The sequence below is a fragment of the Leptinotarsa decemlineata genome, unplaced genomic scaffold (genome assembly GCF_025532065.1).
Source record: "Leptinotarsa decemlineata unplaced genomic scaffold, Ldec_3_MD MMD2_P_RNA_scaffold_8, whole genome shotgun sequence".
In the NCBI taxonomy this organism is placed as follows: Eukaryota; Metazoa; Arthropoda; class Insecta; order Coleoptera; family Chrysomelidae; genus Leptinotarsa; species Leptinotarsa decemlineata.
In genome coordinates this window covers 489,862-505,583 of record NW_027412535.1, presented here as the reverse complement: position 1 = coordinate 505,583, position 15,722 = coordinate 489,862, and the positions used below count along the sequence as shown (strand labels likewise).

The following is a 15,722-nucleotide window of genomic DNA, read 5'->3' as shown; positions in this document are numbered from 1 at the left end:
TTCTGGCCACTCTTGCGCTGAATATTGCATCCACATATTTATAGGATGGAGAGCTCTGAAAATACACCAATTGCATTCATTAGTTTGGTAATTATATTGTGAAAAAATTAAAATACTCACGTGAAATTCGACTATCTCTATGAAATGAGCAAGTTGATACATATTTTATATTATTCTACCATATTTTCACTATTTACAAAAAAAAAGATTGTAGTTATACTCTAAAAACTTTCAATCCAAAACATTGAATTTCATCAATGATCGGGTTTTAGCACCAGGATAATCCTGTGAACTTTGACCCATATAAGTAAGTGTGAATTTGGCTTTGGATGAATTCACTTCACGAATGAAGTTTTCTGTGAATTGCTCTGTGACACGTATTGGAAGCCATGCTTTAAAAGGAGTATTACTTTCCTCATCCAATAGAACTACTTGAATGGATTTACCATATCGTGTGGAATACATTGACATTTTTTCTATTTTATATTCTCTATCAATAACCAGGGCGGTTATAATAATAATAATAATATTTATTCGTTCATAACGATCATAACATGATGACATAGAACAAGTCAATAATAAAAATAAAAAATAAATATGATAGATAAAATAAAATAAAATAAAATCTAAATACATAGACAGAAAACCCCGTTGATTGAAACAGTCGATTATATGATTGAAACCGTAGGTACATCAAAATTAAATATAATTATGAACTGAGCCACATTTGGTAATTGTGTTGGCATTCTAATCAACCCATGAAGGCATTAACCAATTATACATTACATAGGATCTTTCAAATACTCATCAACAGAGTAATAGGCTTTGTCAATTAAAAGTTGTTTCACATACTGTTTGAATTCTCTCAGCGACATTTCTCTAACATGAGGTGACAATTTATTAAATAATTTGATACCCATATAAAAAGGACTTGATTCGGTCCTGGCCAGTCTGTGAATTGGTATTTCCAATAAAGTTGAATTTCTTGTACTGTATTTGTTTCTATTCAATGGAGCAAACAATTGTCTGTCTGATTTTACAAACATCAGTATCTGGTAAATATAAATGCAAGGTAAGGTTAAAATTTTTAGGATTTTGAATAGTTCTTTACAGCTCGTGCGTCTACTTACTCTTTGAATATTTCTGACAGCTCTCTTTTGTAAAATAAACACCCTTTGCGCTTCACTAGATAAACCCCAAGCTGATATGCTATATGAGATTAAAGAGTGAACATGTGCATGATAAAACATAAGTAATACAGATTTGTCCACAATTTAATTAAGTTGATACAGGCAATAGCACATTGGTGATATTTTTTTGCACATTTCATGAATGTGATGATTCCACTTACAATCTTCTGAGAGGTTAAGTCCCAAGAATTTAACTGATGTTACTTGTTTTAATGAACCATTTGATGCTTTTAAAAGTAAGCTGTGATCATACCCTTTTGGTGCATAACTAAATCTTACAAAAGAGGATTTTTTATCATTGCAAACTAATTTATTTTTGGAGAACCAATCCTGTGCTTTCAATATTTCTATATGAGCAGAGTCAACTGTAGCGGAGATGTTTGGTCCATTTACCAGTAAGGTTGTATCATCTGCATACATTACAACATCACCTGCAAAATCATTGACATATATTATATAAAGCAATGGTCCCAGAATAGAACCTTGTGGCACTCCCATGGTAGAATTACAGTGAATAGACTTAAACTTGTCTATCTCAACATATTGTGTTCTATTGCCCAGGTAACTTTCAAACCATTTATATGGAATGCCCCTAAATCCATACTTTTCTAATTTATCTAGTAGGATTTTATGGTTAACCAAATCAAATGCCTTACTAAGATCCAAGAAAACACCCAGGGTTCTCTTTCCTTCGTCTAGATTATTATATAGTTCATTAAGAAATGTTATTATGGCATGCGTTGTTGACCGCCCTCTTCTAAAGCCAAATTGATTTGCATTAAAGAGTTTATGAAGATCAAAAAAAGAAATTACCATGTGTGCCACACACTTTTCATAAACTTTTGCAAACACACTGGGAACAGTGATGGGCCTGAAATTTTCAACCTGAGTTTTATCACCTGTTTTATGTATGGGTTTTATTTTACCGACTTTCAGAATTTCAGGGTAGATTCCTTCCTCCAAAGAGCTGTTAATCACACAAGTTAATGGTTTAACAATATATGTTGAACACTTTTTTAACAGACAAGAGCTAATATCATCATTACCAGTAGTATGTGTAGTTTTTAGATTACTTATTATACGTGTTATATCTGTTTCTAGAGCAGGTTTGAAGGAAAAAGTAAAAGGATTGAAATCTTTAAGTGTGAGTTCATATAATGGTTCTTTTATATTGTTCGAAAGTATTGTTGGAATACTATTAAAATACTCAGCAAAATGATTTGTTATTATCTGGGTGTCCTGAACGATATTGTTATCTATATTCAATTGAATGGTATTCGATCTCATCTTTGAATTTTTATTTGTTCCTATTATATTCCAAGCAGTTTTGGCTTTATTTTTAGAGTTGGCAATCAGGCTATTATTATACTTTTTTTTTGCTACATTTAACAGATGTTTGTATAGTTTCTTATATTTTTTATAATAGGCTTTGAAATTTTCATTTCCTGTTAGAGTTAGGGCATATATATTCTTCAAATTTTTGCCGGAAATTAGTAAACCTTTTGTTAGCCATGGTTTTTTTTTTGAGTTAATCTATGTTTTAGTTTCGCAGTTTTCAGAGGAAAAGCAATATCAAAAAGGTGTTTAAAAGTTTGAAAGAAGACCTCAAATTTTTCATTTGCGTTTCCTGTACAGTGATACATATCCTCCCAATCTTCATTATGTAATAATGATAAAAAGTACTCAATATTGTACTGGTTATTAAGATCTCTAAATTGGTGCAGGGGTGTTGTTTGAATGGCTTCATCAGAATTAATGTCAATATGAATTAGTTGAGCATTTTGATGATCACTGAGGTAATTATCAACCACCTTGCTATTATATAAACCTATGTCAATATTCGTGCAAATATTATCCAGACAATTACTTGCTCTTGTTGGAGTGTTGATGGTTGATGAGATATTATATGAACTAAGAAGATCTCTTAAGGAGCTGAGGTTTTTGGATTCATCTATAAAATTTATATTGAAATCTCCACACAGTATGAGATTAGGATTTTTATATTTTTCTATTAAGTTCTTAATCGTTTCCTCAAGATTATTTAGAAAAATGTCAAAGATCCCATTTGGACTCCTATAAACTACTATTACTAAAGTATTCAACTTACAATTGTTCAATACACCTAAATTACATCTAATTGCTGTAACTTCAAAATCTATTTCAACAGATTTGGTTTTCACTGTTTCGAAATTTATATTATTTCTAACATAAATGCCTACTCCTCCATGCAATGATTTTTTTCTACAAGAAAAATTAGCATTTTTAAAACCATCTAATCTAAGAGATGAAACCTGATTGTCACGAGCCCAATGCTCAGACACACAAAATATGTCACACTTGTTTTCTTCTAAAAAAATTTCCAATTCCAGCAATTTGTTACTGATTCCTTGCATATTTTGATGAGCTAAAGTAAAAACCTTTGTGGTGATAGAACCGAGAAAGTTTTTATTATTCTGCGGTGGATTTATTATTTTGTCAATTTCTGCATTTGATGTTCTAATTCTTTCTATGCACAGTTCAGGCGTTGTTCGCTCATTTGAGGATATAAAAAATGATCTTCTGTGTGTTGTTTTCCTGATTCAGCTTCCTTTAGTTCTGCAGCAAGTGAGTGTTCCCCATATTCTTGAGTCTCATTATCAAGTGATTCCACCTCGCCCGTTCCTAAGTTTATGGGTACATTTGTTATATTCGTTTGCTTTGTTTCTGTATTTTTTTGGACGAGAAGACTTAAGATAAATTTACAGATATACCATTTCCCAGTTCTTTTTATATTTTTTTTGTCTCGGTGATAATTCATCTTTTGAAGTACATTATTACACTCTATTACAGTTGAGGTCAAGTTGTTATACCGTACTTCTTTCATGAGAGATAGATTACTATTGTATATTGTGCTGTTAATGTATTTAATATCATATCTGTAAGGCTGTGTTATGATTATTAGATTGGTGTTGGATAATGTTGAAGAGAGGTGCCTTATTGGAAATTCATGGGTATTATTTGGCCAGATGATTACAGTATCAGCTTTAGTGAAATCCTTACTGATATTTATTGCTGTTGTTATAAGTTCACTGTTCATACAATTCGTCTTCAGAAATGATTGGACACTATATCTGTTATTTAACTGTCTTCTCAGGAAACCTGCCATGTCTTGTCCGTAATTTCCTGCTACAAAAAGGATTTTTTTTTCAAATCTATTTCAGCTGCTTTCATTCCTTCTAGATTTTTAATATGTTCGTATTTGGTAAGCTCTTCAATTCTTTGGTTATCATAGTAGTCACTTTGGTCATCTTTATTGTTGTTTATACTAACTAGGTTCCGTGATTCACATAAAGATGCATCCATTGATGTTCCCCTATCTATTTTCTTTTCATAGGCCTTACAGCTCTCGTTATTTATTTTAGATACGCCACTGGATTTTGTTAGAGATGAGTCAGTAGAAGTTCCCTTATCTCTTTTTTGCGTACAGGTCTCTGTTTGGGTATCAACATTTTTTGTTTGTTTGACTCTCAGTTTTTGGATCTGCAGTTTTAGTTCAGATATTAAATTTTCTTGCTGTTGTATCAGCTCGTTCATTTCCGTTTCATTTCTTGTGGCGTCCTCGACGAATATTTCATGTTGTTTTTTCAGTTCCTTGATGTGCTTATTCTTCATTTCACTTTCTTCACCGAGTTCTAATAACGTTTTCTCCAAACTGCTAATCTCCATATCATGGGTGGATTCGTCAATGGTTTGTTCAGAACAACACATTATTTTATTTTCTCTTAACCTTTTTAATTTTCTATACCTTGAAAGACAACTTTTATGAAATACACTATTGCAATTTACGCAAATATAATGAATGAAAGGTTTGTTTTTACAACATTTAAAGGATAGTGTTTCTGTACATGACGCCATCTTGACAATAATGAGAGCAAGGTTTTGCTCTAAAGCTTCACTTTGTTAAATTATAGCAAAATTGATTTTTTCAATGTCAAATTTCAAATTATCCGTATTCATAAATATAGTGAAATTACGGTTCAAAAATATAAACTATGTTCCCCTTTGTGATGATGATGTTCACTTTTTGGATTGGTAAATACTAGCTGCTGTCGTCAACACAACTCAACAAATACTCACTAACTATTCAATTACGTTAGGTAGTCTGAACTGAGTGAGAATATATGATACACTAAGCTTATATAGAAAATCATCCTCGAAAAGAGGGAGGGGTTCAAGGTTATGCATCGATGACAGTTATATCTCAAGGTCAAAGCACAAGTCCAGGGCCATGCCTCGAGGACCTATGATGTGACATCATACAAGGTCAAACATCGAGGTCACGTATTGAGCAAGGATAAATCTCAAGGTCGAACCGCATGGTCATATTGAACGTGCATAATGCAAGATCATGAGGTATCTTTCAAGACCAAACTTCAAGGTCACATATTGAGGAACAGACTCAAATCTCAAGCTCGACACCCATGATCAAGGTCATATCATCTGACACGTAACTGAAGGTCATATGACGACATTCAAGGACAAGGTCAAATGGTGGGGGGAGGTCCTCAAGCGGCCTTAAACAACTACTTATAACGATCCAAACGGAGCAACGAAAACACATCAGTAGTTAGTTTGAGCCGATTTCAGAACCTCCCCCCACCACTTTTAACCTTGAAATGGCCTCTACGTCACACGAAGTAGCGTAGGTGACTTTGAGGAGGTATTATGAGTTTGACCTTCAACGATCTTGACCTACGTCATACGGCAACGCAGACAAGGTGACATTGAGGTGCTGTTTTGGGTGTAACCTTGAATGACCTTCATTCTTTCCCTATATTTTCGACAAGGTGACTTTGACTTCCAATGAATTCGAGCTAGTTTTGCATCACACGATCTAACGTAACCAAGGTGAGTTTGAACGATTGTTTCGAGTTTGACCTTGAACGACCTTGATCAACGTTACACAACGCAGACAAGGTGACTTTGAGGCAGTGTTTTGGGTTTGACTTCGAATGACCTTCATCAACTTCCCATATTTTCAACAAGGCGACTTCGACTCTGAATGAACTCGAGCCAGTTACGGGGCTTCCTTGAAGTTTTGAACCTACAGGACACAACGTAGCCAAGGTGACTTTGAGGGAGTGTTTTGTGTCTGACCTTGAATGACCTCCAACTATGTCACGCGATAGAGACACTATTATTTTGGAGTCGTGTTTTCGGACACCTAGCTTGTGGTGAAGAAGTACCCCCCTCTTCTTCAACCACGTTCTATAAATGTTCGGAGGCTCCCCATTTCACATTAGTTTGAATAACCCAACGTACTCGAATAGATGAGTGAAAGTAGTGCTGCAAAGTGACAGAGAGTATTACGTCAGGAGTATACACAGCAATCCAGGTGAATATATTTTATATTTCTATACCATAATTCCACTATATTCGAAATGGATCATTTGAAATTTAATATCGAAAAGATCAATTCTGCAATAATTCAACAAACTGTGGCTATGGAGCAGAAACCTTTAATATCTTTGACTATCGATAAAGGTTATAAAATTGAGAAGATGTCGATGCTATCCACGCGATATGGTAAATCCATTCAAGTAGTTTTGTTGGACGAGGAAAATAATACTTCTTTTAAATCATGGCTTCCAAAACGTGTCACCGAACATTTTACGGAAGAAATTATTCACGAAGCGAATTCATCAAAGCCAAACATTTTTACATATATGGGTCAAAGTTCTCAGGATTATATTGGTGCCAAAACCCGCTCACTAGTCAAATTCGATATTTTAGATTGAATATAACTTCAATATCTTTGTAAATAGTAGAAATATGGTATATTAATGTAAAATATGGATTAGCTCCCGTGCTTCAAACATGATCAAATTTCAAGTGAGTGCTTTTTTTGCAACATAATTTTCAAACTAATGAATGCATTTTGTGTATTTTCAGAGTACGAACATGTGGATGCAATATTCAGCCGAAGAGTGGCCGGAAGCAGTCAATTTGGATTCTGCAATAAGGAGGTTGGCTTGGGAATTAGCCGACTTGAGTTTTGACGCTCTTCACTCATCAAACTATGATTTGAGTGTATTTTATGATGCTGAAGAGGTACGAAAACTTTTGGAGCTCAGCGAGAAATATGAGCTTGGTGTGGCACTGTGCCATAAATATTCGTATGGAAGCAGAAATTTGGATGAGTTCTGTGAGCTAATAATTGAAGCAGACTTGAAGCATTTCCTTCACAGCATATCCGTCTACCTACCACAGAATATCATAGGGAAATATCAATTGGAACCACAGAATCCCAACCCACAACCGGAAGAATCTTTAAATACTGGTGTTGTGAATATTTGAAATCTATTGTGTACGTTATAAATAAAATCATGCTTCAATCAATGTTTGTCTATAACTAATTGTTTGATAAATAAAATGCAGAAGATAATTATTGAGTGTTTTATTATTTATCAATATTGAATACTCCATGGTGAATTACATGTCAATCTTATTACAATCCAGTCTGAACAGAGCCATTTAGGGCATTATAGGACAAAACAGCATCGTGTAGGATGAGTGCATATACTTTGGTGTTTGCTGGAAACTTCACCTTGCTTCACGTGTTTCGAATTCTATTTTGATGTCGACAGTAGATGACTTCATAGCATCGGGTTGGTGGGAGCAGTCGATGATAAATAGTGGATTGTTGCGAAAGCTACCAATATCCATCATCGGCTCACTCATAGCTTTATCGAAGTAGCTGCGTTGGAAGTTTTCATATGCACAGTAGGCTGACGAGTCTAACTTCTTGTCAAAATCTAGATTCCAACGCTCATATGGGTATACTTCAGAGTTTAGAGATAGTCGAATATTATTAATATTCGCATGTATGAATTTCGTCACATCTTTTGATATATTTTCAGATTGGTCGGTGCTTTGAAAGCCGATGATGATGTATCCAGGTCTTTTAAGGTCTTCACGGCCCAAATATCTGAGGATGTATCACGAAGTGTGGGTAATTCATAGAGGTCCCATATACGACAAGCCACCTTTACTTTTGAATTATTCGCATTTTTATTGATGCGGTTCAATAGCTTCAGTTTCTGACGATCTTCCGGCACAATGTGCCGGATTCTCCATTATATTTTGTTGATTTCCAAATGAGCATCGACTTCTCCAATAAAGGAATTTTTGAATGAGCGTGCAATAATCAAAATGAGCTCTTGCTTAACGTTTAATACTCCCCTGTTGTAATCTTCAGCAAAACCCATGAGATACTTCAAGGGTAATTTACCGCTGAATACATTGCTGACGGAATCCAATATATCTTGTTTGTTCACATCAAGACCACATCCTATTGGTAGTAGGGAATTTGCATGTGTTTGTCCAAATGATATCATCGTTTTCATTGTGGTAGTTATGCCGGGTTTTCGAACAACGGCCACTTGCTCTCCAGCCATTTCATAGCAAATTTCGTCGAAGTGGAAGGCGAGGGCGTTATTGGATAGGTAGCACTGCTTCGTGGCATCAGATGGTGTGAACTTCCCCTCGATATAAATGTAACTGTCTGCAATATCGAGTATAAGGTCTTGAAAATTGATTGGGATTCGGATTTCATCTGAATTTTTGTAATATGGTGATCCAAATGGTTTATATGTATGCTCATGAAGGCTGATTAGAGTATGATCAAAGATGGGCTCCTCAAATACTCCAGCTTATTACTCATGGTAATGGTCGCTATGTTATTAATATTTTTTATATCGCACCTTCAAGCCAATAAATTTGAGAAAGTTTAAACTACTAGCATTTAGCCTATATCTTGACCGTTTGGCGGGCATACGTAGTATGAATCTGTTATAATTTGAATGAAACTCGTGATACTTTCTAGTCGCATGTCCATGAGCAACTGCCTTTATTCATCTCTGTAGACTTACAATATGACAGGTAGGTTCCGACAGTCACTGTAGCCAATCTAACTTGTGTCACAAAACACATCACATCCCCCTTGTTGATTGATATTCTTATGTGTAATCTTTCATAACAGAATGTTTCGACTATCCAATGAGAAAATGATATGTACATTTTATATCTATCTCTAAAATTCAATGCAGTTGCAAGGTCTCAATATTATTTACATCTAATCAGTTTCAGTAACATATTACATTTATACACATTATACACATTACATTTATAAAAAGTTGCTCAAGTTGTGTGTGTAAATACATACTTTCATCCTTTTTTTTGAAAATAATAATACTTTTGAGTATTGTCTATTGCCTAGTTACGATATGTTTTAAAGGTAATATACAATGTGTATTGTACATTTTATTCTAGCCATTGATTATTATTCATTTCTAGATGTATCATAAATTTCGTATTTACTGGGCGGTCTCGAAATTCTGCCAGATCGAGTTACAATTCGTGAGATTTGCTCATTTTGTATCGAATTGTTTCCGCTAATTGTTGGCACTAGTATCTGGGTTTAGATTATAATTATCATTTCTAAGTTCATTCGACACTCCGTGACAAGAGTTATCATTAAGAAAACTTGAAAGTGAACTATTGTTATAAGAGTCATTGTTTGAAACTTCAACATCTTGTGATGTTTCTTGTTGATTATTACATAAGTTGCTAATAGTGTTGCCATCCTCACCTACTCTTATTAACCTATAGTCATTTTCAGTTTGTTGATGATCACTCTGAAATGGCTTAGTTAAATTTACATGTTGGAACAATTTTTTAATAAATTTTCTATTTCTAATATATGTTGCACAATTTTCTAACTGAATTTTATACTGCCTAATACCTATTTTGTCCAGAATTTTACCATTTTTCCAAGGACCTTTTGGTTTGATCTGAACTCTAACTTTCTGATTCACTATCAAATCATCTAAGGCTCTGACACCTTTTCTATCATGATACCTTTTTTGATATACTTTTGTTTCTCTTAAATAAGCATTATATTTTTTATTATAGTTTTTTGTTTTGAAGTGAATATTAGCTTGAGGAAGTGTTCCTCTTAAATTTCTGTTCATCAATAGCTGGTGTCGTTTCTTTGTCTATAGGTGTATTCCTTAATTCTAAAAGAGCTAAATATGGATCTTTTGTTGGATGTAACGCTAAAAACTCCCTAAGTACAAAATAGATAACTGGCAACGCTGGTGATAGTTAGTTATAAGATAGAAATGTAACGGAGAGGTTGTATACAAAAGCTTAAGAATAAATATTCATAAGTATAATCCAAGTGAATCCTTTTATTGAAATATAGATGTTACAAAAGAGGAATCAGTAAATTATTCATAAAACATAAAATCTTTGTCATCATAATAACATTTTTTTAACGTGTTTTTTACAGTTTGTATGGCTCGCTCAACTTGACCATTTGACTGTGGGTATCTAGGTGAAACTCTAACATGCTGAAATTCCCACTTCTCGGAGAATAATTTAAATTCATGAGAAGAGAATTCTGGTCCTGAATCAGAAACAACAATTTTTGGGATTCCAAATCGAGCAAAAATTGTTTTCAATTTTGAAATTACATTATTACTAGAAAGATTTTTATTTAAATTTGCAATTTCTACATATTTTGAATAGTAGTCAATCACGAGTACATATGATTCATTCAGTAAGTGAAATATGTCACAACCTACTCTGTGAAATGGCAATTCTACTATTTCATGAGATACGAGTGGTTCTGATCTTTGAGAGTTTGCATTTGTTTGACAAATGTGGCATGATAACACCATGTCTTGTATATGTTTGTTCATTCCTGGCCACTAGAATAATAAATTTGCTTTGGCTATAGTTTTATTGATGCCCATATGGCTATAATGTAATTTTTTCAATATTCCTTGCCTACATGCATTTGGAACTATGAATGTGTATCCTTAATACACCAAACCATAGTATATAGGCAGCACGGGTTCTAGATCAAAACCCCATGTATTTTCTTATGGAGGTTCATTCTGGCAATTTTGGTCCCTAAGGCCCACTCCACACGGAAGGGGCAAAGGTCGGCGCCTTGTCACTGTCAGACGTCCTTTATGTGTAAACTTAGCCTTAGCCTTCAAAGCCCACTTCAGACCACCTCCACTTTTACCGTCATTCAGTCAACCAATCAGCTATCACGCATACAGCGGGAAATTCAAAACCGGGAGTGGGGGAAACGTGTGACGTCATCGACGCAGGATGGAACGAGTTTCATAGCGATTCAAGCATTCACGGCCCCCTTAGTACTCCAAATCACCGCTCAGGCCCTCTTGCGACTCTTCCTCACCCCTCGGCCCCCTTGGTACTCCACCTAACCTATCAGCTCCCTCGGTCCCATTCAGTCACGTGATTTTAAATAAAAAAAGTTTATAGTTATGAGATTCGAACCTGGGTCGTCCGCGCCGTAGACATTGTCCTTAGCCTCTACACCATCGTAAGATATTGAAGTTAACTGCGAATGTTGGGTATTTATAGCGTTAGTTTTGTCGGGACCGAAATTGACTCATTCATTATACTTGACAGTATTTTTATTTTTGATTTCCGTAGATTGTAATCGTCATTATCATATTGAAGATAGGAAAATATACTTAGATTTGGGAAATAATTAATATTTCATGTAAAGATGTGTATGTGTGTGTAAGAGCGAGAGGCGCGTGTGACGTAATCGATGCAAAGAGAGATGGAGATCGAGGTTTTACTGGTTGCTAGTGCAAGCAGGTGTTGCCAGTTGTACAATAAATCAATGTTTATGGAGTAATGTAGCGTTGCCGGTTTGAAAATTGAGTTATAGAACACACAGAGTCATCTATGAGTCACTAGCTGAACTATCTATTGGTTGAAGAAGGACACTGTAAACACTAGACTCATAAGACGGCATCTGTCAAATGTGAATACATGCCAGCATGGCAGGTTCGGCGTTGCCAGTTGTACAATAAATCATTGTTTATGGGGCAATGTGGCGTTGCCGGTTTAGGAATTAATCGTGAACTACTCCACGAAAATTGAAAGCGCGAAAATGATATATTAATAATAATGAATCAGATTTAAGAAAAAACATTACAGATTAATGAGGCTGTATCGTTTCAAAGTGTGATCCCTCAATGTTACAAGGTATCCCAAAATACATCATTGAAAACAAACATGGCGTCGAAGTGTACAGGGTGCGTCAAAATACATCATTTAAGAAAAAACATAACAGTTCCACGAGGCTGTAAGTTATCAACGTGCGATCCTTCAATGTGTACAAGGTATCTCAAAATACATCATTGAAAAACAAATATGACGTCGAAGTGTACAGGGTGCGTCAAAATATATCATTTAAGGAAAAAAACATGTCGATTTGAAATATGATATTAATGTGTATACAGGGCGTTTCAAAATACATCATTTAAGAAAAAAACATGTCTATTCAACAGAAGTCTAGCGTTCCAACATGTCGGAAGTCTCGTATCTTTGTTAACCAAGTAAGCATCATCAGGAGAAAGAGGAGATCCAAAAGTGTCGAGAGGTTGAGCTTAGTGGACTCAACGTGAGGGCGCGAATGGGGGAGCGAAGTATTCGACAATGACATTTCAAAATACGTTGTTTTCCATGCGTTTTCGATCGTTTTTCGTGCGTTTACGATCGTTTTTCGTGCGTTTAAGATCGTTTTTCGTGCGTTTTCGATCGTTTTTCGTGCGTTTTCGACCGTTTTCCGTGCGTTCATTCGTTATCGTTTCATCGTTATTGTCGTAACGGTTTTTCAATATGACAGTCATTTATCATTTAACGCGTTTCGCTAACCAAGTTAGCATCATCAGGAAATTACTAAAGTCCATGTTTTGTCATATGAAGATTCATTTTGCGAATTTTCAGACTCTTGAACGGAACCTTGTGGAACACCCAACATACTTCTGTTGTTACAGAGTAGTGTAGGTCAGCCAATCAGAATGGAGACATCAAATATTGCTCGATTGATTGTGCTAGATGAAATTGAACTGGAGAATGAGGGTCGAATCATAATAATAATAGTGATAAAACATTAAAAGCTGAAAGTGACGTAGTCAGCGTGGGAAGTGGTGGCGTGTGTGAGGATTTGTGGAAATAAATGAGTTATTACAAAAATAATAGCGCAACTGTCAGAAGGGCACTGAGTTGTATATTCACTAATAATGATCGGATCGTCGCACACAGCACGTCAAATGAAAGGATAAGAAATGGAGGAAGAATTGCAAATTCAACAAACTTGTAATTAAAAAATGTTGGGTTATGAACAACTATAAGTTTATTCCAATTGCAGAAGCTTGATTCAAAACGCAGAATTTATTGACAAAGAAAATGAAAAAATCATTGGATACTGAAACATATGATATATTTGGATTCCTTAGGGTGAGAAGGATTCGAATCCATCAAAAAACGACCACTTCCGGTTTCCACTTCCGGTTTCCACTTCCGGTCCTCCGATTTCGATGACTTCAACATCAATGGATTCGTTTAGATGTCATGAAACATAATTAATCATTTGTCGAAACCAAAAGGGCCTTATAACCAATTTTCATTATACTAGCAGCAACAGACCGATGTGGGTACTCATTTCAAATGATTTCATTTGTAGATTATGAAAAGTATGATATACAGTGCCCAATGTGAAACACCATAGAAAGAATTGCACATTTAAAGAAAATCATTGAACATATTTGAAATTAAAAGTTGTTGGGTTATGAACAACTTCGAGTGTAATGTAATTGAAAAAGTTTCATTCAAAACACATGATTTGTTGACAAAAAAATGAAATAATCATCGTATACTGAAACATATGGTATTTTTGGATTCCTTAGGGTGAGAAGGTTTCGAATCCGTCAAAAACAGGTCACTTCCGGTTTTCACTTCCGGTCGTCCGATTCCGATGATTTTAACATCAATGGATTCCTTTAGATGTCAAAAAACATAGTTAATCATTTTACGAAGCCAAAAGGACCTCATAACCTATTTTCGCTATACTAGTCGCAACAGGTCGATGTGGGTACTCATTTCAAATGATTTAATGTGTAGATAATGAAAAATATAATATCGAGCGCCTAATGTGAAACAGCATAGGAAGAATTGCAAAGAGAATCATTGAAAAAACTTCGGATCGCCACGTACATCATGTCAAATGAAAGAAGAAAAATTGCAGAATTCATCAACAACGAAAAAACAAATATGGTGCAACATGTCAGAAGGGCACTAACCCACATCTTCATTAAAGATAACTGAATCTCAACGTGCAGCTAATCAAATGAAAGGAAAACGAATGCAGAATTCATCAACAGAAAAAAAAACCGAGACGATGCCAAGAGGGCACAAAGTTGTATCTTCACTAATAATAGTCGCATCATCACATGTAGTACTTAAAATAAAATGGGGAAAAAAAAGCAGAATTCATGTGTTTGTTGCGCTATTCAAATCCAAGGTGACATGGATCAATGTCAACGCTGAATATGCATATAACAAACACTCTTTGATTTTCTTTTGTTTCATTTCAGAATATGTCATCACTAATTTTTATATTCAAACCCAAAGTAACATTGATCACTGTCAATGTCGAATCTACATCCGGAGATACGCAGTTCTCAAAGCGACGAAACAAAGGCTCTTTGTTTCGTATTAAAATATGTCATCACTCATTTTACTATAAATACGTCATGCATGGCGAAATGAGTTAGTTGCATCCGTTGAAAGTGATACCAGTGACAAGTGCACCGATTCTATTTGAAAGTAAGTGTTTTAGGTTTGACTTTTTCCTCAGATGAATTTATTCAAATGTAATTTAATTGAAAATTGGTGAGAATTGTTGAATCATTTGATTTCCAAAATTTTTCTCGATATATATATATATATATATATATATATATATATATATATATATATATATATATATATATATATATGTTGGATGATTTCAGTCAAATGTGTTACATGTCGTGGTTTGTTTGAGATAGTATTCGCATATATTGTGAATCAAAACATAACGCTTTCATTTTTTATTTTTCACAGATGGATTTACAAAAGTTGAATGCAAGTTCGATCGTGAAGAGAAAGCCAAGTATCAAAGTAGCAGATTTGCCTGTGGAGATGCCGCAGAGGATATTCACTGGCAAAATCGTGAAAGGAAAATTTGGTGAGGCGGTCTTGTTAGTATTGGGAGATAAAGTATCATTTCTGCCCCACCGAGTGACGGAGGCGTATCGTCCTCACTTAGAAGAATTTTCATCAGGAAAATACGCTATTGTGTTCAAAGGGTTAATGGACATTGGGAAACCGAATCTTGTCGTTTCATTTGAGATTGTACAAAATTAAGGTTAGTACTGTTTCCAATTTTTTCTTTTTTTTTATAGGCAAAGAGTTTTTGGGTGTATACAATATTTTTCATTCGGGTCAAAAATTCTCACTGACAGATATGATCCGCATAAAGTAGTGTTTTCATACAATAATTTTCCTTCACTTAGTACGTGCAGAATATGTGTTTTAAATTCTTCATTTTGGATGACACTTGATTTTTTATTTTCATTATAAGTGTAGCAATTACTTCATGAAAGACATTACCCT

The 15,722-nt window shown here is 34.7% G+C and overlaps 2 protein-coding genes across 4 annotated transcripts in view; one reads left to right on the top strand and one right to left on the bottom strand.

The window, feature by feature from the left end:
- LOC141480407 (uncharacterized) overlaps window positions 1–15,722 on the bottom strand; it is a 109,046-nt gene that overhangs the window by 29,687 nt on the left and 63,637 nt on the right. The window lies entirely within an intron of this gene.
- LOC141480414 (uncharacterized) overlaps window positions 1–15,722 on the top strand; it is a 388,666-nt gene that overhangs the window by 372,260 nt on the left and 684 nt on the right. The window contains exons 1-2 of one of the 2 annotated variants that reach the window (XR_012464323.1): window positions 13,237–14,891; window positions 15,171–15,474. Coding sequence is in view for 1 of the 2 variants with exons in the window: in XM_074170360.1 (XP_074026461.1) it covers window positions 15,171–15,298 (128 nt within the window). In the remaining variant the exon portion in view is untranslated. Of the gene's footprint in view, window positions 1–13,236; window positions 14,892–15,170; window positions 15,475–15,722 lie in introns of those variants that run through there. The other variant, XM_074170360.1, reaches the window with a different exon arrangement.